General features: G+C 43.4%; 1 protein-coding gene across 4 annotated transcripts; it reads right to left on the reverse strand.

The window, feature by feature from the left end:
- Positions 1 to 1,438: 1,438 nt before the first annotated feature.
- Positions 1,439 to 22,804, reverse strand: HAL (histidine ammonia-lyase). Of its 4 annotated transcripts, XM_034773091.1 has the most exons (21): positions 22,514 to 22,803; positions 22,191 to 22,214; positions 21,728 to 21,788; positions 21,527 to 21,554; positions 20,907 to 20,981; positions 20,734 to 20,806; positions 20,573 to 20,639; positions 20,339 to 20,376; positions 20,128 to 20,253; positions 15,275 to 15,414; positions 13,546 to 13,593; positions 11,332 to 11,479; positions 11,150 to 11,245; positions 10,976 to 11,034; positions 10,228 to 10,308; positions 9,306 to 9,371; positions 9,055 to 9,220; positions 4,309 to 4,443; positions 3,082 to 3,190; positions 2,910 to 2,979; positions 1,439 to 1,588 (listed from the first exon to the last, which is right to left on the reverse strand). In XM_034773091.1, the coding sequence occupies exons 1-21, from the start codon at positions 22,734 to 22,736 to the stop codon at positions 1,445 to 1,447; spliced, it is 1,977 nt and encodes a 658-aa protein (XP_034628982.1). In that variant the 5' UTR covers positions 22,737 to 22,803; the 3' UTR covers positions 1,439 to 1,444. The 4 variants fall into 4 exon arrangements, with proteins under 4 accessions (XP_034628982.1, XP_034628992.1, XP_034629001.1 ...); XM_034773101.1 differs by lacking the exon at positions 22,191 to 22,214 and having other exon boundaries at positions 22,729 to 22,792; XM_034773110.1 differs by lacking the exon at positions 22,514 to 22,803 and having other exon boundaries at positions 22,133 to 22,191.
- Positions 22,805 to 24,087: the final 1,283 nt, after the last annotated feature.

The following is a 24,087-nucleotide window of genomic DNA, read 5'->3' on the forward strand; positions in this document are numbered from 1 at the left end:
GTGCTGAAAGCAGAAACCGTGTATTTGGTGGTTGTTACTGCTTCAAACCAGGGGGTTCTACTGCACCCCTAGTTCCAGCACCCCTGGTATATTAGTGTCCATACAGCTTTTCTGATTTGTGAAGAAGCTGCTATAAAATGCTTTCTCATTACACAGGACTGTTTAACTCACAGTGTTTGAGGTGCACGTAAAACAGATAGGGATAAAAGTATCAGACAATTTTGCTCATGTTGGAATGCAGCATGTCAAAAAGCATGTCTAACTCAAGAGAAACAGGAGCATGAAATCTAGCTTGATGTGCTCCAGTCCTCAGTTATACTAACACTGACAAAGCTAGAGATAAATAAAAAGCCATCTCCGTACCCAAAGGATGGCACAACAAAACAATGTTTAAATAGAAACAGAATCAAAAGGTATTAATTGGATTGTATTTTAAGTGCCCTCTTTAATTTTCAAAGGGGTGGAATTTAGCAACACAGCCCCCTCCAACTGACATTAATGCAAAATTATCTCACCAGTGGCAGAGTGGGTGGATTACATACTCATAAATAGCCAGGATTATTCACATGAAGAATTTACTTTTTATAGGAATATCATAGTTTGTTTGCTTTTTAAATCAGTAAGGAAAAGGTAACCCCAGTAATATTCTGCCATTAAATAATAATAATTAATGGAGATATCCCATCTCCTAGAACTGGAAGGGACCTTGAAAGGTCATTGAGTCCAGCCCCCTGCCTTCACTAGCAGCACCAAGTACTGATTTGCCCAAGATCCCCAAGTGGCCCCCTCAAGGATTGAACTCACAACCCTGGGTTTAGCAGACCAATGCTCAAACCACTGAGCTATCCCTCTCCCCAGTTTTGCTCGGTAAAGGGGGATCTAGGTGCAGTTGCAAGGGAATGGTATATAGCTACAGTCCTGACTGGTGCAAGGTGAGTTTTCTCAGGTGGGAGGAGGCATTGCCTCTCCTAGTACCCATTGCAGTTAGCCAACTCTTACTATGTAAAATGTCCATTCCACATATTTTTTTGTAAATAAGGATATTAGGCCAAATCAAGCAGTTCTTAGGCTAAACTTCCATTGGCTTCAGTGGAAGTTTTGCCTGATTAAGGACTGTATGATTTGATGCATTTCTAATTAAACTGATTATTTCATGTTTGATCTCATTTGGCCAAATTCAGGGCCAGCATTAGCAGGTGCAAGTCCAGTGAAGTCAATGGAGTTGTACCAATGGTGTATTTAGACCATTGTTTAAATTAGACCATCAGTAAATTCAACCAAATCCGCTCTACAATCCGACACCATCTTTACAGGTGAGACAACTACCTACACATGCTTCATTCTATCCCAGGAAGAAACCATGTTGTATCATAATAAAACAATCTCCATCAGAGAAAGCACTGGAAAGGATTTTCTATGTACCAGACTTCATAGCACATTAAAGTTAATCCTGATCACTGTGATCAGTCCCAACACATTTATTCATTCTCAATGAATTCAGAGAAAAGGCTGTGGGTGAAACAGGTCTTGACTCAGGAATATGCTCCCGTCTATATTTTTCAATGTAAGGTACAGCTACTTCCCAAACCTACAGGACAGAAAGAGCAATAGCAGAGTCAGACGTGAAGGTTGAAAGATTTTATGTTCAAACTGAGTCACGTGTCAATTCCCAAGATCAGAGAACCCTGTGCAGACACGAGCAGGGCATAACTAACTGACGGTAATAGATATACAGAAATAAATTGCATGTGGCAATCTGAAATAGACATAGGGTCAGAGATGATTACTGAAGAGCGAGACTGCTACTGAGCGCAGGAATCTGTAGGGACATTACAGTTTTGCTGGGTAAAGGGGGGATCTAAGTGCAGTTGCAAGGGAATGGTATATAGCTACGGTCCTGACTGGTGCAAAGTGAGTTTTCTCAGGTGAGAGGAAGCATTGCATCTCCTAGTACCCAGGTGATGTTCTAGGAAGGGATAGGAGCTGGTAGGGATGTGTCCTGGTGTCTGACAGAAAGCACCTTGTCATGCAGGAGCCAAGGTAGCATGGAATGGAAGACTGGCATGGCCAAGAAATGTCAGTGATGGGCAGCACTGGCAAGAAATGGCAGATCTGACCAGACTTTGGGGCTCGGATTTACTAAGGAACCTAAAGGTTGGAAAGTTTTCCTTTTTCTCCTTTATCATTCCCCTTAGCAGGGCTGTAAGACAGGTGGGCTATTAGGGTCCATATGGCTGCAAATAGTTTGATAGGTCAGTAGGGACCTCATCTCTCTCTCTCTCGCTCATTTTTCTGTTAGTTATATTTTACAACTTTAAAAAACCAAAGTGGGTTCCAAACCCTCTAGCCGAGCACACAGTAGGTCTGTGTTAATGCACATCCTCATTGCTGTTCTCTCATCCTTGCGCTCCTATAGTTTGCCAGGCCCTCTCTTATATCTGGTCTTGAATTGGGTAACAAGCTCTTTGGGATATGGACTATTCTCCTACTCCCTGGCCCCTGTCCTGCAATGAGCTCCCCATGGATAGTACTCAGCAAGTGTCCATAGTCCCACTGCCTTTAATGGGGCTCCATGTGGATGCAGGAGACTGCCTTCATGGGGCTCATTGCAGGACTGGATGATATTTGTAAAGACCTGTCAGTTTCCATAACCTATGTCATTTATCCATAACACAACGGACGGGACTCATTTTAAAATATATTATTTTAAAACTAAAAGCGTCCCTTTAAAAGACTATGACAAACTAAAATCTCCACACATATTCCTTCAGAGATGATGGTAATTAAATCATGCATGTGAGGAGAAGAGCTGTTTTTCCCCTGATGCATCAAGGGCCATTTTAAAAAAAGAACTACAGATCTCTTCGTAAGGAATGAGCTACTGTACAAATGCCAGTATCAACACCTGCCTTCTGCTCCACAAGCAGCCTGTGAGCTGCCTCAATGTCTGGGGCCATGAAGCGATCCTTTAGCCAAGGCCTGAAAGGAGACAAATTGAGAACATTAGCCAAACATTAACCAACACGGTAGTTAGCAGGTCTTCAAAGCTGTAACCTTTGGGAAAATGTTATTTGATTTTACCTTACAACAGAGCGCACAAGGTCATAGACTTTCTCCAATGGGGTGGTTGTTCTCAGGGGGCGTAGGAACTCAATGCCCTGGCAGGCTGCAAGAAGTTCAATGGCCAACACTAGGAAACCAAACAGTGAAAGGCGGGATAGTGGGTTTTAAGATGTACAACTCATTGTACGTTTACATTTGGAGAACCTCTAAAAGGAGTTTGTTACTGTTACTTAGTACCTCACAACTTCAAAGTGCTATGCAAAGTTTAATTGAGGCAGATAAACAGAAGACCCATTTAATAGATGGGGAAACAGATGGCGGTTCCGGACGATACTTAAAAACAGTCTCTGATTTTGAATGTCCAAACGTGCTGAGCCTGACTTTTCAAGGTTCTAAGTGCTCAGAGCACCCGTTGTCTTCAACTAGCATGCTGGCTGCTCAGCACTCATGGTGTACTCAAGGTACACCCCAAAACAGAGACATTCGAAATCAGAGCCCTTCCCCAGAACTAAATTAGATGTAGCGATGGGCCTGAGCTGTAGAATTCAGATCCAGTTTTGAAACTCCCAGGTGTGCTGGGGTGTCCAGCAATGGAGTTTGGTTCAGGCCCACTTCTCATTAGTATGAGAACTCTGGTAGAACTAAAAGATCTAGACACATATGTATTGGAAAAGCTTGCACAATGTCTCCCTGTCTAGACAGTGGCATTTGTCCCTCACTTACACAATGGCCAAATTCTCCTAAGGAAAATGTTACCTAAGACACATTGTTTTCTCTAGTTACACGTTCACTTTGCTGAATGTACAAAATGATAATCCTTAGTATTTTTAGAGATCTCTACAGCTTCAAAGCACTCCACTGTATAAACCCATGTACGAGCAAATTGTACATATTGGTTTTTGTGGTATGTATTGTTGTGTTCTTCCAGCAACAGCTGAAATTTGTATTTTAAAGAAGTTACAACTTTAATCTTTCAAGACAAAGATGAATGGAAGAATTTTGGCTTAGTGTCTCTTTGATAAGCCGTTTTGTTTCAATGAAACACACTAATTACATTCATCTCAATAATATTTCTGCTAGAAAGAAATTAAAGTAATAACTTAAGACAATATCTTAAAAGACTTCTTTAAAATGACTGAAGGGTCCATTTAAAAAAAAACACGATGCCATGTAGAAGAAAGGCATTTAGTTTTAACCTAGTTACAATACAGTAGATCTGTCTAAAAATCAGTGTCTTAATTTTACCTTGTTCAACATGTTCAATAACTTTCAATGCTTTACGTGCAGCCCATCCGCCCATGGACACATGGTCCTCTGTAGCAGCACTGGTTGAGAGAGAATCCACAGAAGAGGGGTGGCACAAGGCTTTATTCTCAGAAACTGCAAAAGTCCAGTGTGAATAAATGGGGTACTGTATGGACAAACAGGAGCTAGAAACAATGTCTGAGTCTAAAACACTGCAATGAAGGATCCAGATCCATCCATGGTAAGTGCATGCCCATGGTATGGCTTGACTGAACCATCTGCAATATCTAACATTCAAGCCATTTTGCCCCTGAAGACAGTAATATTGTACATTGATCATCCGATGCTGATATTAACCCAAATATATAAAGGTAAATATTACATCCAGAGAAAATATCTGGTTTAAAATAGACCAAGGGTCAGCTCTTCAGCCCAGCTCTGGTGGTGCAAACTAGCTGCAAAACCTCCCCACTATTTCCTCCTCCGCTTTTGGCATCCCCAGTGTAGAACATTCCCAAGAGAAAGAAGATATGGCTGGGTAATTCCAACACCCCTGAAATCCAGAGCTGCTGGAATGGAGTCTTAAAGCAGCCCCCTAGGATGCCTTAACTTATGTCAGACCAGTCCCCAGCTGGCCCCAGGATCTGGGGAACGTAAAAATTGCTTTTCCCTTCCCCAGCATCGAGCCCGGCAGTGCCAGACTGAAATATGTGGTTCAAATGTGGACTATATATGTTTTAATACTCAAAAGAATGCCATTTCCCAGTTTTGACCTTTCCAGTCCTATATTCTACAGTGGCCCTTGGTCCTTTTTATCTTCTTGTACAACTTTCTGACTAACTCAAGGACAACTCCTTCCCCTAACCTTAAATGCTTTTCTGCCATGTATGGTTTGGGTGCTTCCAGGGCCGGCGCCATAGTTTTTGCCGCCCCAAGCAAAAAAAAAAAAAAAAGCCACACACACACACAAAAACGCGATCGCGATCGGGAATGCTAACGTCGCCGCTTCATTCTTCGGCGGCAATTAGGCGGTAGGTCCTTCCCTCCAACATGGACTGAGGGACCCACCTCCAAAGAGCCGGACGTGCCGCCCCCTTCCAGGGGCCGCCCCAAGCACTTGCTTGCTGGGCTGGTGCCTGGAGCCAGCCCTAGGTGCTTCTAGCTCTAACAGAGCTTCCAACAGCAATAAAAGCAGATAAAGAAAAAGGCCCTGAAGAGCCAGAAAGTGAGCTTCATAGTGAAAGTACAAGGCTGGGAAATAGTCTTGCCATTGCTTTATTTTAGGCCTTTGGTACTTTACATCTCAAAAGGGATTGGCTTGCCCAATTTTCTTTTAATGATAAATACTGTCCAAAACGTAGCGTTACGAGGAGAGGCCTAGAGACCACAAACTGATGCAGCAGTCAACATCTGCAGAACTTGCAAAACTCCCCTTGAAAGTAATGGGAGTTTTGCCAGAGTAAGGATTGCAGGAAGTTGTTTGGAAGGCTGTCTGTAAAATGCAGTCTTACTTTAACAGGGAGGTAATGAAGCACTTATTCACAGTATTCTAGCTTCATCTGGACCTAGATCTTTCTCTATGAATCTGACTAAATAAAATTCACTTGTAGCTCCCTTGCCACAGAGAAGCAGCTCCTATATAAAACAACCCAGAATCAGACTGAAAAAGCAGCTGTCTCTCTTGCTTGTGCTTGAGGGATGCACACAGCTCATGGAGTATTGGCCACATACTGATTGGCATGCCTGGGATGGGACACCAATGGCAGACTCCAGAGAGCCTTCATGTGGCTGGGGCATGTGAGCTGAGCCGGGAATCAGGATGGAGGACGTGGAAGAGAAGCAGTCTCAGAGTTACTCTGTGCAGTAGAAGGGGCGACAATCATTTTGGCTCTCCCAGTCAGAAGGTCTGGGACTGACCCAGTATCCCTAGCTTCAAATCAGAAAGTCTGAGATCCAAGATGAGACTGCACCAATGAGGACTGAAAGCCAGCTGAGTCCATTAAGGCCTCTTCTCCCGCACTATTAGGCATTCTAGAGTCTCACCAGAAACAGAGCTGGAATCAGCAGACTCTCGTCTGATACAGGCCTCCAGTTGTAACACTGGATACTCCTTTTACTTTCTCATGTCTGGTCGAGAAGTTTGCCTGCCTGCGGATCTTTGTGCCAGCATTTCTGCAGAAAGAATCCTACCTGAAACATACCTTCAATATACTACCCATCTGAGAAAACAATTCTAAACTGCCCAGCACCAGCCCACTACTGCTACACAGAACAATCAGAGTAACAAAGCATGCTATGACCAAATGGTCAGAGACCAGGAATTGTACATAGAAGTCAGAGTTCTTATCAGGACCCTGGGCATTCTTGGGACACACAATATTGAAGATGAGTGGAAGGCTGAGCCCTACACAGAGTGCCAGGCCTGCCAGTCTATTGACTCAAGCTAGTGAAAGGAGTGGGCCCCTCCACAGCCCTGCAGAGGAATCACATCCTTCCAACAGGACAAGTGGTGAGGAGGCCTGTCAGAACCACCTCACCATCAGCATACACTATTTGACAGACAAGCGGTCAGCAATGGCCTCAACGTATCACTCCTTTACAAGCCTTCAGATACTCCCGAGAGGTCAGAAGACCACAATTATCTTACACGGTAGCTCTTTCTGACGTCAAGGGAGAGGACAACATTGGGTATCAACACCAGCAACTTACTTTTCAAGTGCCTGAGACCAAGCTCTCTCAACAGATTGGTTCACACTGGAGTGCAAACAATCAGGTTAATATCCCAGAACCATGGTATGCTTCACCAGTTCATGATGTCATGTCTTATCTACCCATCAGGTCACCCTACAGTGGAGAAGAGAATGTCCAAGCCATTCATGGTCAAGAAGAAATCAATGACTCTGGCTTTGAAGGTGGAGAACATGACATGATGGTCACACCCTACCTGAGCCTAGACAGGTTAAGCCCACCATAATGTTATCTTGTGATTCACTGAGAGTCCCTACAGATGTGGTACATAAATGGATAGCACCCCAAGAAGGCTTTGTTGTTATGACCTCTGTGATGGGGCATACAGCGTGTAACATTTGGTATGTCCCAGAAGCACAGTCTCATGTATGCACCTCTGTATGAATCAGGGGTTATGTAGCTCTGAGATTACATAGCCCAGAAGAGTATTTTCTGTATTTTGTATGTTTGAACATGGTTTGTTTTAAACTTGATGAGGCCATCAAAGTCTGTAGACAGGGAAGAGTGTAGCCACTTTGCTAGACTGGGGACTTCACAGAAACTGCTCCCAGCAGCTCCCACATACCACAGCACAGACTGGAACTCTAATGGAGACTGCCTGTCCTGGGTGGGAGAAGGGGAGAGACAGCCTGTGGAGGATGGGCCAGAGTCTGACTGACATGCCCGAGATACCAAGAGCAGACCCTGGGAAAGCTTGCACATGGGCTGGGTCATGTGAGCAGAGCTTGGCAGGGACCTGTGACCTGGGGGAGAGCTGGCTGCAGTGAGTCAGGCTGGTAGAGAAACAGCCTCAGATTTGCTCTGTGCAGTAAAAGGGGAGACAGGCAGCCATTTTGATTCTCCCCATGGGAAGAACTGAGCCTGCTCCGGAGCCTCCGGCTCCACAACAATGATAAGTCCTGAGATTCTGCTGCACCCCTGAGAAATGAAAACCAGCTGAGCCCATAGGCCTCCCCTGCACCAGGATCGTTGTTGTGGGATTGGTTGAGGCCTCATTTATTTAACGTCATTGATTCCTTTGCCTGTTCTCTTCCCTTCTTTTAATTTACCCCCATCCCTTCTGTGAATAAAATGGCTGTGTGTTGGGTTTGATTTACTGTACCTGTGAATTGTAATAGCCTGGGGCTCATAGGGCTTGTTACTGGTTTATGCACCCAACCACTAGCTGGAGACACCATGCGCTAAGCACCCAGGGCCTATTGCAGTGTCCCTGAGAAGGAAAGATTAAGGGGCTCCACACCACCCTTGGGGATTGGGGTGTCCCAGAAGGGGAGGGCTACAGATAGAAATTTTGTGTAGAATCAAAAATAGAATTGTTTGTACATAGATAATTTGCTTTTTAGCTTTGTTTTGCTTTTAGGGCCTGATTTTCAGAGGTGCTGCGTACTTCTAGCTCCTACTGATTTCAAGTGGGACTGTGGCACTTAACCATTCCGAAACTCAGACTCCAATCCTACAAAGATTTAAGCACTTGAGTAATCCTACTGTTGCCAACATTGTATTTCAAAAATAAGGGATTGTTTTCTTAGCACCTCCGACTCACCCCACTCCCCAATATTATCATCATCATTATAGTTAATAAATAAATAAATAAATAAAACAAATGAACATTACTCCCTAAATTCACATGGGGCATTTCTTGCTGCTTTTTGCAGCACTCAGCAATGCCTGATCTTGTTGTACAGAGATAAAAAATAAGGGACATCCCTTATAATAAGGGACTGTTAGCAACCCTAGCTGGACTGCTCACAGGTTTAGAGCTAAACACATACATAAATTTTTGCAGGTTCACGGCCTCTGAAGGGGAGACAGGGCTGCAAACTATATCAGATAGCTCAGCTGGACATGGGGAGAAAAGAAGAATTTACAGCTGGAGCTGAGAGCTGTTTTTTCTGGGGGTTCCTTTATCAGTACTATCAAACTATCATAGTGCTAACGTAGGTTGATCTTTCTAATTTTGTTCTCTTGCCAGTCTTGCTTAGGTCTTTGTGTACTCACCCAGGGCCGCTGCTGTGCAGTGAGCAATCATGAAACCAGAATTCAGACCCCCTTCGGTGACTAGAAATGCAGGCAGCTCACTGAGAGATGGGTTGCAGAGTCTTTCAATCCTTCTTTCACTAATTGCAGCAAGTTCATGGACACCAATTGCCAGGTAGTCCAGAGCCTGCAAGAGAAGATCTTGATGGAATCAGCTGATTTTTATAAAAATTTCAGAAAATAAACTAATATTTCTCCAAATGCTTAAGTACCTTTGCAGGGTATTCACCATGAAAATTTCCTCCAGAAATGATCTCTCCCCTTTCAGCAAAAACCATCTTTAAAGACAAGTTAAGGTGTGAACATGAATGAAGAATGGCTGACGTACCACACATCTCTGGATAACCAGAATATCCTATCTGAAAGGAGGAAGAATTGATGTGCAAATGCATATGCATATATAGTGTAGCTCACACTTCTGCATGTTCAGTTGTCAGAAAAATGTAAAACAATGCCCAGTTCTCCCACCATACAGATACAGATGAATAGTGTATTTTATTAAACAGGCTGGATGGTCAGCAGGTGAAGGCTATAAGGAATGCAAAGCCGCACTTGAGCACAGTTTCTAGTGTAATTTTCAATTGCCAGTGGTGCTCTCGCCAATGGAGGTGAAATTTTACATATAGTGAGCAAGATGGGCACTCGTCACTACTATCAGCTAACACAAAGGAGCATCTTTTGTACATTCCTTTATTCTTAAAGAGTGGAATTCACCCTTGTTCAGAGCACCAATACAAGGCGCATGCACAGAACTTCCCAAAATGAGCTCACACAGCTCTTAAAAGTGGTGCATAGCTCTTGTAGTTACCCTTTGTAGAACTCAAAGTGCATTCTAGAATGCAAGTTTTGCCAACCTTGAGCCAATCTTGTGTCAACTGACAAGTCATTGTTGACCTTCAAGTCCAATTGGCTGCCAAAGTTCCCAGCTGCCCTTATAACCATGTAGGCCTTGATCCAGAAAAGCACTTAAATGTGTGCTTAACTTTAAGCAAGAGCAGTCCACTGACTAAGCACATATGTAAGTGATTTGATGGATCAGGGCCATAAGTTCTGCTTCATTAGCTAATAATTATTTAGACGGGAAAAAGTAACCAAACAAAATTTTACTGAGAAACTGAATCATCAAAAAGATACAGGATTGTCTGTTGCACTGTTAATTTCAGTCGTGATTATGTCCTTTACAAAAGCTATCGTGTCATTCGCCACACCGTGGACCTAAAAGAAACAATAGCAATTAGTTACAGGTCGTGTCTATTTGTAGTTCAAGACACAGATCCATCCATTTCTACTTTCTGAGAGCACACTTCTGCCTTGACCCCACTCCCAGACTTGGCACTCACACAGGGATACAGACTTTGATTTGATGTGATAACCAGGGAAATTGCTATTGTTGAATGCTAGATATACTGTACTCATTAAAGATTTGACTTACTATTATTATATTATAATATGATGATGACAACATAAATCTATAATTCTTTGTGTGTTTGGGTTGGCGTCCCCTTGTCCCTCAGCCACAGGTAGAACCTCAATCTGATCAAAAAAGTACTCAAAGCTTAGCTAATTGGTCAATGTATATTAGGTATTATTCAGGAATTATAACTAAACTTAGGAAACCCCAGTTCTTTAGGTTTTACACATGCAAAGCTCCCACCAATTTCAATAGTTTTGCTTGTGTTAATAGGAATTGAGTTCATTGAAAGTTAAAAATCACTCCTGTGTACAAGATCCAGGAATTACTTATGTCTCACTTAAGCCCTATTTTGAGCTGAGTGGGAAATAATGTAATTGCATTATTTTAAAGGAGACAACCAACACTTAACTGACATTACACTGGGATTGGGATTTCACTGCCACTAGCCTAATGGGAAACTCATTTTACCTGAGGGCAACAGCGCAGCGTATATGCATCCTGAACTCTGTCACAAAATCTGTGACTCTCTGCAAAACAAAAGAAAGGTTCTAATAGAAAAGGCCACACATCACTGTTTTAATTCCCTCTCTGTCCTGGAAGTCAAATAGGTGACTTGCATGGCAGGAAGCAAAGATGTTTCACCTGCTATTTCTGATGGATGATGGTCAGAGTCTAAAAGTGACCTAAATCGGAATGCCACTTCAATCTGCCCCGGATGGGCACACACTGCATGAATATCTGTTAAGAAATAAAAGAGCATTACACTTTTGCTTTTCCCTCTACAACAGCTAAGAGAAAGTGAACACAGAAAATTCAATACCAACCAGTGTCAAAGGCTCTAGTTGTACCCTTCAGGACTTCAAGTGTTAGTGCAGCAACTATGTCCGCTTGCCTAGCGATAGCGCTGGCTCGTTCCACTGCTTCACATCCCAGAGAGGAGATCATTTGGGTTCCATTGATAAGGGCCAGACCCTTCGGAGAGATAGCAGGTGTTTATTTTAAGTGAATCTGTTACAGCCTTACACATGCCACAGCCATTGTAATTTTCATAATTACACGTGTCAGTTAAAGAAAGGCTTTTCTAAAATTACTGGATCGTCATTAAACGAATCATAAAAAGGGCTAGAGAGGCTATGGTCTCAGCTATTTGGTTATTTTTTGATACAGACAAGCCACCAGTTACTTTGAAGCTGTTACATCCCCATGTCTCCTAACTGGGAGTTGTTTTCCAATAGTTAGTTTTACTAGCAAGCCAGTTATAGCCATCTGGCCACGATTGCTGATCAGCTCAGGGGGTTCCTGGTATAGGTTTGGTGAAACCTAGCAAGCCAGATATACAGCTAAGGCCCTAAAGATGCTTCCTGTCATTCCAACATGCAGATGATTGTCTAAAGTCAATGGGAGTAGTGTGTGTACTAGGACTACAGGAGAAATCACTGGCAACAATCCACTTCAAGATCTCAAAGGGCACAACAAACACTTCCATTTGTCCCCTCTATGGGTCCTAAGACAACTATATTATGCAGTGGCAAATACTAAACATTTACATTTCTGCAGTAAAAGTGGAGGTACTTTTCCTACAATAAAATAGTATGGTGATGTGACATCATTGCTCTAAAGCAAATATTTACTTTTAACTGTTAGTCTCTATATGTTCCTTAGAAATTCTGCCATGTTACATGAAGTTTATTTCATGTTACTTCAAACTTTATTTAAGGGCACAGGACAGCTCTCTTTTTCTTTTTCTTTGTAAGAGTAACCCTTCTACTGATTTTTGACAAAATTATTAAATTCAGCTCTAGACATGAAGAAGATGAGGTATGAAAACCCCCACACCAAAGCAAGGAAACTTAGGGCAGATTTATACTACCACTTAAGCTCATCTAACGTATGTTGCTCCGAAGTGTGAAAAAGATCCATCAATCCCCTCCCCCTCTGCCCCACCGCCCAATCAGCACAAGTTTCCCACTGTCCACACCGGTGCTATGTCCGTGGGAGACTTGCCGTTAGACTTAAGGTGGAGATTCTGTTTTAACTCACCTTGGGCCCGTTCTAAAGCTCACTGAAGCCAGGGAAGTCTTCCCATTGGCTTCAGTAGGCTTTGGATCAGGTATCTTGCCGCATGTACTGTAGTTATGACAATTACTATGGTCCACCATCAAGAGCACTGGAATATCTTACATACTAAGAACCTACATGTCAGTTCATCAGCCTGGGTTTTTGTTTAATAAATAGATGAATATACTTACATAAAGAAACATTTATACCACGCTAATGCTAGTCACTGCTTATTAAATATCACAAAATGTGTTTAAGTTATAAAATGTGTTTCTTTCTCTAAACTACCAACACAAAAAGCCTTCTGGTCCCCACAATGCAGGATAAAAGCCATCTGAATTACTAAAGGTTTTACATTCTTAAACAAAACCCATCTCATAAAATAAGGGCCTGTCTGAACACAATGCTCCTGGTGACAGCCAGCTGAGATGAGCCTCAAGCGCTGAAATGTAGAACAGAGAGCAGATAGGTCAGTTCTGCAGTAATTAGTGCAGCGTGCAACAGCAGGAAGAAGATTATTTGCGCTGGTTTAGTTGCCATGGAAGTGGGATGCATCTACACTGGCACTACACCAATTTAATTTCCACTGATGCAGACTTACTTTAGATAGGAATTGGGGTAATTTCCAATGATGGATGTCCAGGAAATCACTGATGGTAAAAAGTGTGTGTGTAGATGAATGGCAGTTCCCAGTGGAACTTTTATAGACAGGACCTAAGTTTTACCCTGGACTGAAGCTTTGTACACACAGCTGAGCTTCTATAAATGATTGCGGTTGAACTAAATCACATGTAAATGGGAGGTGAAATGGAAACGCTGGCATACCCTTTACTGTAGAGTCTCTAATGGGTTCCCTGTAACAGATGTCTAATAACCTTCTGGAACTGGATTGAAAATAATAATTAATTCATCTCACTTTTAAAATATGGGTAACATATGCATAAAGCAACTACCAATTGGCTAGGCTTGGTTTTCATTACCTCCTTTGGTTTCAAGGTTATCGGTTTCAGGCCATGGGCTTGCAGCACCTGTAAAGCAGTTTATTGAACAGAGAGTTAGTGAAAAATGCCATTCTATACATTGATTGGACGACTGCTGATTGCATACAACCCTCTTTTTTATCTTATGATAATGAACATTTTGGAATATTCCACAGTAAAGGGAGGGGGGAAAAGCTTTTTATGCACTAACATTTAGAACCCTGTTTTGACCCGGCTGCCTGAACTAATGCATGCTCGGTCCTGTCACATGACACAGCCGGGCTTCAAGTCCAATGCTGTCATTCCCCAGGGCCAGCACAGTCTGGGACTAGGAGTGCTTGAGAGGTGGTGCAGTCGCAGCCCGTTAAGGAGTGGTGGCATTATTCCACACCATGAAGCAAAGACTCTTATGGCAAATGAAGGAGAAGTATTGCTTTGATTCTGACTAAAATCCTACCCAGTCCTCCTCAGCTGGACAGATGGTAAATCGAAAAGAGACCTGCTGATGACGGGGAGAAGCAGGAAGAACAATGGCAGGCAAGAGATGCTCGAGCCCCCAGAGGAGCTGCAGAAGACATTTCCACCAACAGCAAATGCAGTTAGTGAATGGAGGAAGGATGGCTTTTGGTTAGGGCAAGTAACTGGGAATCAGTAGGGTGGGTTCAATTTCCAACTCCTTTACAGACTGCTCGACTTAAATGAGTGTATCATTAAATTAGATTAAAATCCTTAATCTCTTTGTGACTCGGTACCTTTCTGTAAAATGGAGATAATTGCACTTCCCTATCTCACAGGGATGCTGAGAGGCTACATACTGGGGAGGTGCTCAGATACTATGTTGACGGGAGCCATGTCAGTACCTAGGGAGATGAAGAATGGAATAAGCTACCCAGGGGGTTATGGAATCTCCATTATTCGAGAGATCCATGGCTGGATCAAACACTGAACTATTAGGGATGGAATAAATTTAAAAAAATAAATCAGTTCTGCCATGGTGTAACTGGGTAGACTAAATGATGCCACAAAGATCCCTTTTAACCCAAATTAATCTATTGAAAATGTTATATGTTTAAGTCATGTGATTTCAGCTTTACTGAAGTTTATACATCTGCTTCTTGCCATTATAATACGTAACAGAAATCTTAGTAACTCCTCTCTTCTCAGGAGAGAAAATACCCTAAAAGTCTCCATTTACTTTTAGCATTTGAAACCACATCATTAATCCTCAGTTTTGTGGGATCATCTCAGGTTTGGTGGGCCAGTTCTGATGTTTGCAGGACAGAAGGTGCACTAACAAATCTTTGGAGCTGGTACAACATGACATCTTGTCCATCCATCCAGATTCGGGCACTCATCAGTGTTGGATCTTGCATCATGTTGCTTTACTGCAAGGTGACCATGTCTGTCTAGGCATTATTGATATGCCAGACATGGTGGAATCTAAACCCCAATATCATGATGCCTGGTGTTTGCTTGTTTTGTTCTATTCTTATGCCTCATTTTTCACCATGGTACCTGTCCTACAGGACAAAGTGTTGAAGTAGTGCAAAACAAATACTTCAATCACAAGAAAGTGACACACAAAATCCAAAGGATATAAAATGTTATGAATCCATCGCATAGTTCTGATGAAAAAAATTCCCTTTGTTCTCATAATACACATAGTCTACTCAGAGCCAACTGAAGGAGACAGACAAAGAAGTCTAGTAGTCAGACACATTGATCTTACATATTTAGCATCAGCCCAGCCACACTTTGGGGACCACATCTTTCCTTCTCCTATGAACCCCAAAGCAAGATGAGAAAGAGGGGCTAAGTCTCCACTGGCTCCAACTGTCCCTTTCTCGGGGATATAGGGCAGGCAGGATGCTAGGAAGAAAGCAGAAATCAGACTTTGGTTAGAGCCTCCATCCATTCTCTCCTTGAAACAGAGACACAGGCACACGAATCTGCCCTGGTTGTCTTGAAGTGACATACTGGAATAGCAACCAGTGAAATGGAGAAGCATCGCCCCCCTTGCAAACTGACATTTATTAATTTTTCCTAAATTTGCTCCTTAGTTTAAAAATAAACCAATTGTTTTTGGCTGACAAATCAAAACAAAACAAACCTGACACGGGATTACATTTTTAGTGTGCTTAGTCCCACAAAGGCCAAGAAACTCAAAGTTAAGGTTGAAATTCCAGCTCCAATATAGGAATGGGAGAACCTCAGCTGTGTCACTACATCTGACAACCACTGGTGGGGTCACAAGAAAGGCTCCCACTCAGCTCATCATAGCATAGAATAGAATCATAGAAATATAGGGCTGGAAGGGACCTCGAGAAGTCACCAAGTCCTGCACTGAGGCAAGACCAAGAAAATCAAAGGGCTCAGTCCTAAGAGGACCCTTTAAAAGTAAGGTAGCCACTGAACTGTTGGCTGCCTTTGAGCAGCTGACTGGAAATCTAGGTCCAACTGCAGGTCATCACTTTGGCATCATACATTTGCAGAAATTGCAGTGCCTCAGCAAAACTGGGTTGTGTTTCAGCCTGTGAGGGACACCAAGCTTATGGAAGAGGATGCAGCAGACAGCATCTTTGCTCATCCCCAAGTAGAGTAAGATTTAGCCTTAGGGGTGGGTGACGTAGCTGTCGACCCAGGGCGTCGTAGTCAGGGGGACGCTGTGGTGAAGAGGCAGGGAGCTCAGGTTCCCCCTCAGTGCCTGCAAGGTGCAGCCTGGTGCGGCAGGAGCACCTGCCTGACTGCTCCTGGGTGAAGGAGCCCTGCTCACCACCCCACCTGGTTTCCCAGCCCAGCTCCTAATCCTGCCTCCATACTCCGTGAGCTGGCAGGCTCCTCTCACCCTCATCCCCCGCACCCTCTGGGACTGTCCCAGCCTAGGCATTACTCCTTCCATGGGCAGCCTGAATGAGAACGATGCTGCCCAATGGAAATGGGAGCTGGAAGATGCCAGCCTCTTCAGGGTTGGGAGGGGAAGGGAGCTGAAACTGTAGAGAAAGAGACAAGTAAGTCTGGGGGGTCCTGACCCCATGTCCCAGCTCCCAGGGGGCCCCTCTTGTGCCCCCATTTTCCAACACCCCCCCAGCTCCCCAGGGGTCCCTCACTGTGCCTCCACGTCCCAGCCTCCCAGCTCTCAGGGGCTCCCCCTTTTTCTAGCTCATCCCAAAGGGAGGTGTCAGTGCAGGGCATTTGGGATATTTCAGGAGTGAACTTTCCACCATCACCATCAACCCTAGCTACCCCCAGTGCGCTGGAGCATTTGCATTTTAACCTCCCCCACCCATAACCCACCTTCCCTGGGACTGGGAAGGGGCACTTGAATATTGGAGATGCTCAGTAGTGGGGTGTGGGGAGAGATCTGCCCTTCTGAACCCCCCATGTCACTGTCCCCCTGCAGCCCCACACAAATGAGACTCTGTACTACTCTGGTTCTCTCCCCCCATTCTGGGTCTCTCAGGTCACCATGCTCCCCTTTGGTGCCCTCCTGTCACTGCTCTTCCCCTTGGGCTGCTGACCCGTTGTGGGGAACCCAGAGAGGCAGCAGGGGCCAGGGCAATGAGGGGGTGGATGGGGAGCCTGGGGAGGCAACGAGCCAGAGATGCCAAAATACAAGTTCAGCCAGGGAGCTATTTTCCCTAAGGCCAGCCCTGGAGTTAGTCCCTAAGCTACTGCAGTTGTTGATGTTACTGACTATTTAGAGACTCAAATTTCTCAGATCAAATTAAAGCACCATTTCCCAGATCTTTGAACACTGAACCCCATTCAGGAAAATGAAAGCAATCACCCCCCCCCGCCACTGTCAACACTTCCACATTTTGTAAAAAGTCCTACCCATACTCATGTATAGATCATCTGTGCCCTCCATCTCCCACTAGTCCTGGAGGGTGCACCTCACACTTCAGGAAATGCTTATTTAGTGGCTACTTATGCACCAAGGCTGAAATGTTGGCTCCTTCAGCCCATATATACATATATGCCAGGAATGATTGGGCATTTTCATTTAAAAAAAGAAAATCAATGGCACTGTGTGTTCTAGAAAGTACAGTAGAACCTCAGAGTTACAAACACCTTGGAAATGGAGGTTGTTCATAACTCTGAAATTTTCATAATGGAACAAAACATTATGGGTGTTCTTTCCAAAGTTTACAACTGAACATTGACTTAATACAGTTTTGAAACTTTACTATGCAGAAGAAAAATGCTGCTTTCCCCTGCTTTTTTTTTTTTTTTTTTAGTAGTTTACATTTAACACTGGAATGGGTTACCTAGGGAGGTGGTGGAATCTCCATCCTTAGAGGTTTTTAAGGCCCGGCTTCACAAAGCCCTGACTGGGATGGTTTAGTTGGGTGTTGGTCCTGCTTTGAGCAGGGGGTTGGACTAGATGACCTCCTGAGGTCCCTTCCAACCCTGATATTCTATGATTCCATGAACACAGCACTGTACTATATTTGCTGCTTTTTTTTTTTTTTTTGGTCTCTGCTGCTGCCTGACTGTGGTCTTCCGGTTCCAAATGAGGTGTGTGGTGTTCGTAACTCTGAGGTTCTACTGTACATTTCTCAGTGAAGTCACTTCAGTCTGGGATAGAAGTTTCAATTAAAAATCATCCTGAAATCCAACAATTACATTTTTTTAAAATGGCTGATAAAAACTTGACAGAACTTTGTATGTCAAATTTTAGCCCTAAGCTGTTGTCTCCAGTAGGGTTTCATAATTCCTCGGCATAGGGGTTTATAATGCAAAGGTACACAGGCCTGTTAATACAAACTGAAAAAGCAGCTATTTGTTCACCTCTGACTGAATGCCCCATCTCCTCTAAAGTCAAAGCCACCCTGTGACTTTTAGCAGCATTAAATGCCATTGAGAATTTCCTAGCTCCTGGTGCTTCTGGGATCTACCTCAAGCCCGATCAATCCCTGAACGTGTGGAAGAGGCAAGGAGGAGTCTGTGGGACTGAGGAAAGATGGAGAGAAGGGCATAAGGTGAACAGATAGTAAGTGTGAAAAATTAGGACTTTTTTGTGGGGAGGCATAGTTGCATATATAAGATAAAGTCTCTAATATGAGGATGGTGCCAATAATATCGGGACGTCTGGTCACCCTATGAGGGCAACAGGCAGTGTAGATTCTCTTCCTTTCCCTCTGTGGACTTAGAAAACTCTGTGACTAAATTCACGTTCCTTTACTTCCCATGTCACATAATGGAAGGCAGCACAGGGTTCACCTTCCTGAGTTCGCCCTGATGTGTATAACCGTAGCGCCTCTATTAGCTTTATGTCCCCAGAGCAATGCAAAAACCTTACATTCATATAAACAGATTTAAAAAAAACTAGTGAATCTTGTGCTCAGGAAAGATGATGGATTGAAAGAAAACGATCTAAACTGAAGTTTATTCACAGAATGGAGTATAATAGCAGACAGACAGTGAGAGGAAGTTTGCAGTGGCTCTCTCATTGGTGGGACCATTTCTAGGAATGAAAGGTAGCTAGTTTCCAAGGCCACCCTGAACTTCCCTGCTGAGCCTGCCAGCAATGATATAAGTGGCATTAACTGTTTCGATGGTTTTGTTAACATGATTAACTGCCTACTAGCAACCAGCCTCAGGCCAGCTACTCAGTTAAGGCCCACTTCTGCAAGTCATACTCACAGTGAATTATTCCTATGAGCCCTCCTACTGATTTCAATGGAACTACTCACATGAGTAAACATGTCTCAGTGGGACTAGTCCTGCAAACACCTATGTGATACTTTTTTCCCCAGGAAGTAGTGCCACTGAACTCAAAGACACTCACATGAGTGTTAGCCAGATCAATGAGCAACTGTTGCTGAACTGAACCCCTAACAGAAAGCCTCGCAGTTCGAGAATCAAGCCCTTAGCAGACAGGCAGTCACTATGGTGATAGATGAGGTATAAATACCTAGAAAGAGTAATATTTCACGTAGGCCGCTTTTCAAAAAAATGATAAAAGTCATAGCTTGCACTATTAGCCTTCAGCTGCTTTTGAACTGGCAACCTAGTGTCTTCTCAGGTAATCAGCCCTGAGCAAACATTCTTAATTCTGCTTTCACTGTGTGTTAAATGCACACAATGGAGTTTATTTTCATGCCAAACTGTTACCATAATATAATGACCCAAAAGGACAAAAGTAATACAACTGCAAAAGGTAATCTGAAGTGCTGCTTTTTTCTCCCTTCCCAAACTAACTGTTCTTCCACCACAAATTCTGGCTCGAAATTAATAAAACTATGAACACTTAAGAAAAACAAATCAATAAAGAAGGTAGGGGTTGTGGTTACGACGCTGTACTGGGATTTGGGAGATCTGGGTTCAATTTCTGGTTCTGTCACAACCTCCCTGGGTAATGTTGGCAAGTCAACTAAACTCTCTGTGCCTCAGTTCCCAATCTTCTGCGTGCTGTATATCTTTGTCCCATCTAGTCTACTTAGAGTCCCTGTCCCAAGGAGTCTATCTACTTGTGCAGTGCCTAGCACAATGGGCCTGTGATCTAAGGCTGCGGTCTCTAGGCACCATTGTAATATAAAGGATAAAACAGCTGTATTCATTTCTAAATATCTTTTTTACCATTAAATGCTTCAATAATTTGCTGGAGAGTTTCCAGTGAAATTCCACTGTATCCTTTTGCTAAAACATTGATCCTGAGAGCTAAAAGCATGCGAGTTCTCGCTGGGATCAAAGGCTTCCCAACACCTGCAATGACAACAATCTCAAGGTTACAACCCCCAATTCTAACAGTTGTGGAAGAGAAACAAATTTGAAATCAATTTCCCACTACCTGCGGAACTTGACCGAACTAAATTCACTTGAAGTTCCCTACAAAGAAAGAAAAGTCATTTAAAAACTAACTTCCAGTGTTCAAACATAAAAAAAGTTTTTCACAAAACTGAGCAAAAAATATCCCTCTCCTTTTCAGAAGAAAAATGGACTAAAAATGTACACTGTAGAAATAATATACATCTACTTTCTATATCCATTTTCTAAATTAAAGAAGGAAATAGATACAACATACTTGAGTTTACTAGTTGGAATAACCGTTCGAGCAAACTTCCCAAAGCCAGTGGTGATTCCATAAACAACTGAAAGAAACAGATATTTCAGATAAAGAAGAGAATCTAACTAAAATCATCTAAAACTGACAACAAAATTAAGTTGGAAAAGAAAAAAAAATACCAGTCTTTTCTTTTACAATTCTTTCAATCACTTCTCTTGATTGTCTGACTTTAGCTTCAGCTTCAGGTGTGAGCTAGAAAAACAATAGCGTCAATATCCATTCCTCTATTACTACTTAAAAAACTAACTAAATAAAAAGTATTTGGAGAGTTAGATTCTTTCAAAATATTTACCTTGATCTTATAGAGCCCCTTTCCTAAATTGACCAGGTCCTCTGGTGTTAAACTGTTCCCATCTAAATAAATATACTGCGCAAAAGAACTGCATTTTAGTGAGTGTCATGTATATGTAAGCAATTTCTAAACAATCAAAACTAAATAAATACAGTGAAAGCTTAATAGTGAACTGGGTTACAACAGCGTTCAGCCCCATTCTCATTCACACAGTAAGACTCTCTCAGAGAAGCATTAGCAAAGAACAGCTTATTTTAGGAGAGGTAACAAGTTAAGCAGTCATCCTGGATGATCCTGCAAACACTGCAGAGCAAAGTGCTTCTGCGGTAGCTTCCGTGAAGTTACCCACAGTAATAGAAAGCTCTACACTTGGTAGTAAATGTTTGCAGGAACTTACTGAGTCCTACTGAAAACAAATAGTATATGTCACAAACAGCAATTCCATTTGAAATGTTCGGTGGGGTCCTGCTCTGTGTCATGGGCAAATAAAGAAAATAGGTTTTCTTTGAATACTGCCATTTCCCCCACCGTGATAAGAGGATTTCACCCTACTTCACCTTCTAACATAAAAAAACTATTGGATTGGAGCACATCTTATTAAGATCATTATTGAGCCATACCTTTTCTGGTTCTTGATATTTGCTATATCTGAAGCCAGGTAAAGGAAAATAAAGGACATTCAAAACCCACACAAATAGCTGCTATTTAATTAGAATTTTTGAAGGAAGCCCTTTGAAGGGGGAAAAAGTGCTAAGCATTTTCAACTTTTGCAAATCTAAGAATTGTAAAAATTAACCAAAACAATGCTCAATAAAGGATACAAATCAACTCCTTCTAGCTTAGATGCAATGAAATCCAAAGACATTACATCTCCTTCTATAGCTACAATGAAGAATGGGAAAAACAAACAGAATGAAAACTTATTGCCCATAATTTGTTGCTACAGAGAATTCTTCATTAGCTAGAAAAAAATCAGTGACAAGAATTCTAATTTGCAGCCAAAGGTATTTAAATGTCTTAACAAACATACAGTAAAAATGTAGTTACCACACAGAAAAATCCAAAACCTACAGCCAAACACTTCATATCCCACCCAACTGTATGACACAACAAACGACCTAAAATGCCTTCTCAAAACTGAGTTTGCAATTTAGTATTTTTTCTTAAATTTTAGATTTACTATATCACAGAAATATAACATTGCAAGATAAACAGAAAATACACACTCTGGGTCTCCTAAGCAAGTGCAGTCACCATATAATTTGTCATTGCAAGTTTGCTTACCAACTTCAACAAACTCATTGTCCTCTAGGCCTTGGCTACACTTACCCGGTAGTTCGACGGCTGGAAATCGAACTTCTGGGTTCGAGTTATCGCGTCTAGTCTGGACGTGATAAGTCGAACCCGGAAGTGCTCGCCGTCGACTGCGGTACTCCAGCTCGGCGAGAGGAGTACCGCGGAGTCGACGGGGGAGCCTGCCTGCCGAGTGTGGACCAAGGTAAGTTCGAACTAATTCGAACTAAGGTACTTCGAACTTCAGCTACGTTATTCACGTAGCTGAAGTTGCGTACCTTAGTTCGAATTAGGGGGGTAGTGTAGACCAAGCCCTAGTGTGTCCTCCAAAGTATCATCATGATCCAGCAAGCCAAGGCCTTTGCACCTCCGAACACAGAATTTCACTTCTTCCACTGAGGCAAAGCCCCCATTATCAGGCTTGTTTTTCATGTAACGTCTCACAGCTTCCTTCCCCAGCCATCTCACTGTGTTAGTGCCAGTTTGGCAAGGCACTGCCAGCCATTCCCCTCGGACATGTACTGTGTACCTTGGCATACTTCTCCTCTGTCTATGGTTGTCCCTCCACTAAAGGTGGCTGTGGTGTGAATCAGCGTTGTGTTTACTACACGATAGCCTAAAGAACAGCACCTGACTGGATTCCAATGTCCCAATCAGGAAAGGGCAAAAATCCTCTCTCCACCCCCAGATCCCCGCCTTCACAAATAAGTTAGTGTATTTAACAAACTTTATCTACTAAAAAGCCAACCCTAGCAGCAAACCTTTTCCTAGACAGGGGATGTGAAACTGCTGACACAGGAGTTATCTTTTGAGATTGTGCCAAGGATGTAGCACCAGCTCCTTAAAGNGCGCTTCCATTTGGCCAGGTATGTGGACCTAGTGGAGGGCTTTCTGCTACCCAAGAGTACTTGCTGCACCGAACTGGAGCAACGCAGCTCAGATTGAGTCAGCCATGCAGCATCCAAGCTGTCAGGTGGAGGGACTGCAGGTCTGGATGACATAACCTGCCATGTTTCTGAGTGATCAGGTCCGGCCACAATGGTAGAGGAATTGGTTTGGTCACCGACAGATCGAGGAGTGTGGCATACCAGTGTTGTCTGGGCCACGCTGGAGCAATCAACATTAAGCGGGCCTTGTTTCTGCGTAACTTCAGAAGGACCTTGTGAACCAACGGAAACGGAGGGAAGGCATAGAGCAGGTGGTCTTTCCACGGTATCAGGAAGGCGTCTGACAGGGAGCCCGGGGAGCGTCCGTAGAGAGAGCAGAACACCTGGCACTTCCGATTCTCGCGAGAGGCAAAAAGGTCTATGTGGGGAAATCCCCACTTCCGGAAAAGAGAATGGATAATGTCCAGACGTATCGACCACTCGTGAGCCAGGAAGGACCTGCTGAGGCGATCTGCCAAGGCGTTCTGGACTCCTGGGAGAAATGACGCCACCAGGTCGATTGAGTGGGCTATGCAAAATTCCCAGAGATGTATGGCTTCCTGACAGAGGAGGGATGACCGCGATCTGCCTTGCCTGTTGATGTAAAACATGGCCGTTGTGTCATGATCTTCACAGACAACACAACGGCCCTGCAGGTGTTCGCGGAATACCTGACATGCCAGGTGTACTGCTCTCCGTTCCCTGACGTTGATGTGCAGGGTTATTTCTTGTGCGGACCAAAGACCTTGTGTGCGAATGTCTGCAAGGTGAGTGCCCCAACCCAGACATGACGCATCCATGGTGAGGACTAGAGAGGGCTGGGGGGCATGGAATGGCATCCCCCCGCAAAGAAGGCTGAGGTTTAGCCACCAACCCAGAGAGGATAAAACCTCTGTCAGCACTGGGAGTACTGTGTCCAAACTGTCCCGGTCTGGACAGTACACTGACGAGAGCCAGGTCTG

This window comes from Trachemys scripta, chromosome 1, assembly GCF_013100865.1.
Source record: "Trachemys scripta elegans isolate TJP31775 chromosome 1, CAS_Tse_1.0, whole genome shotgun sequence".
Taxonomy (NCBI): Eukaryota; Metazoa; Chordata; order Testudines; family Emydidae; genus Trachemys; species Trachemys scripta.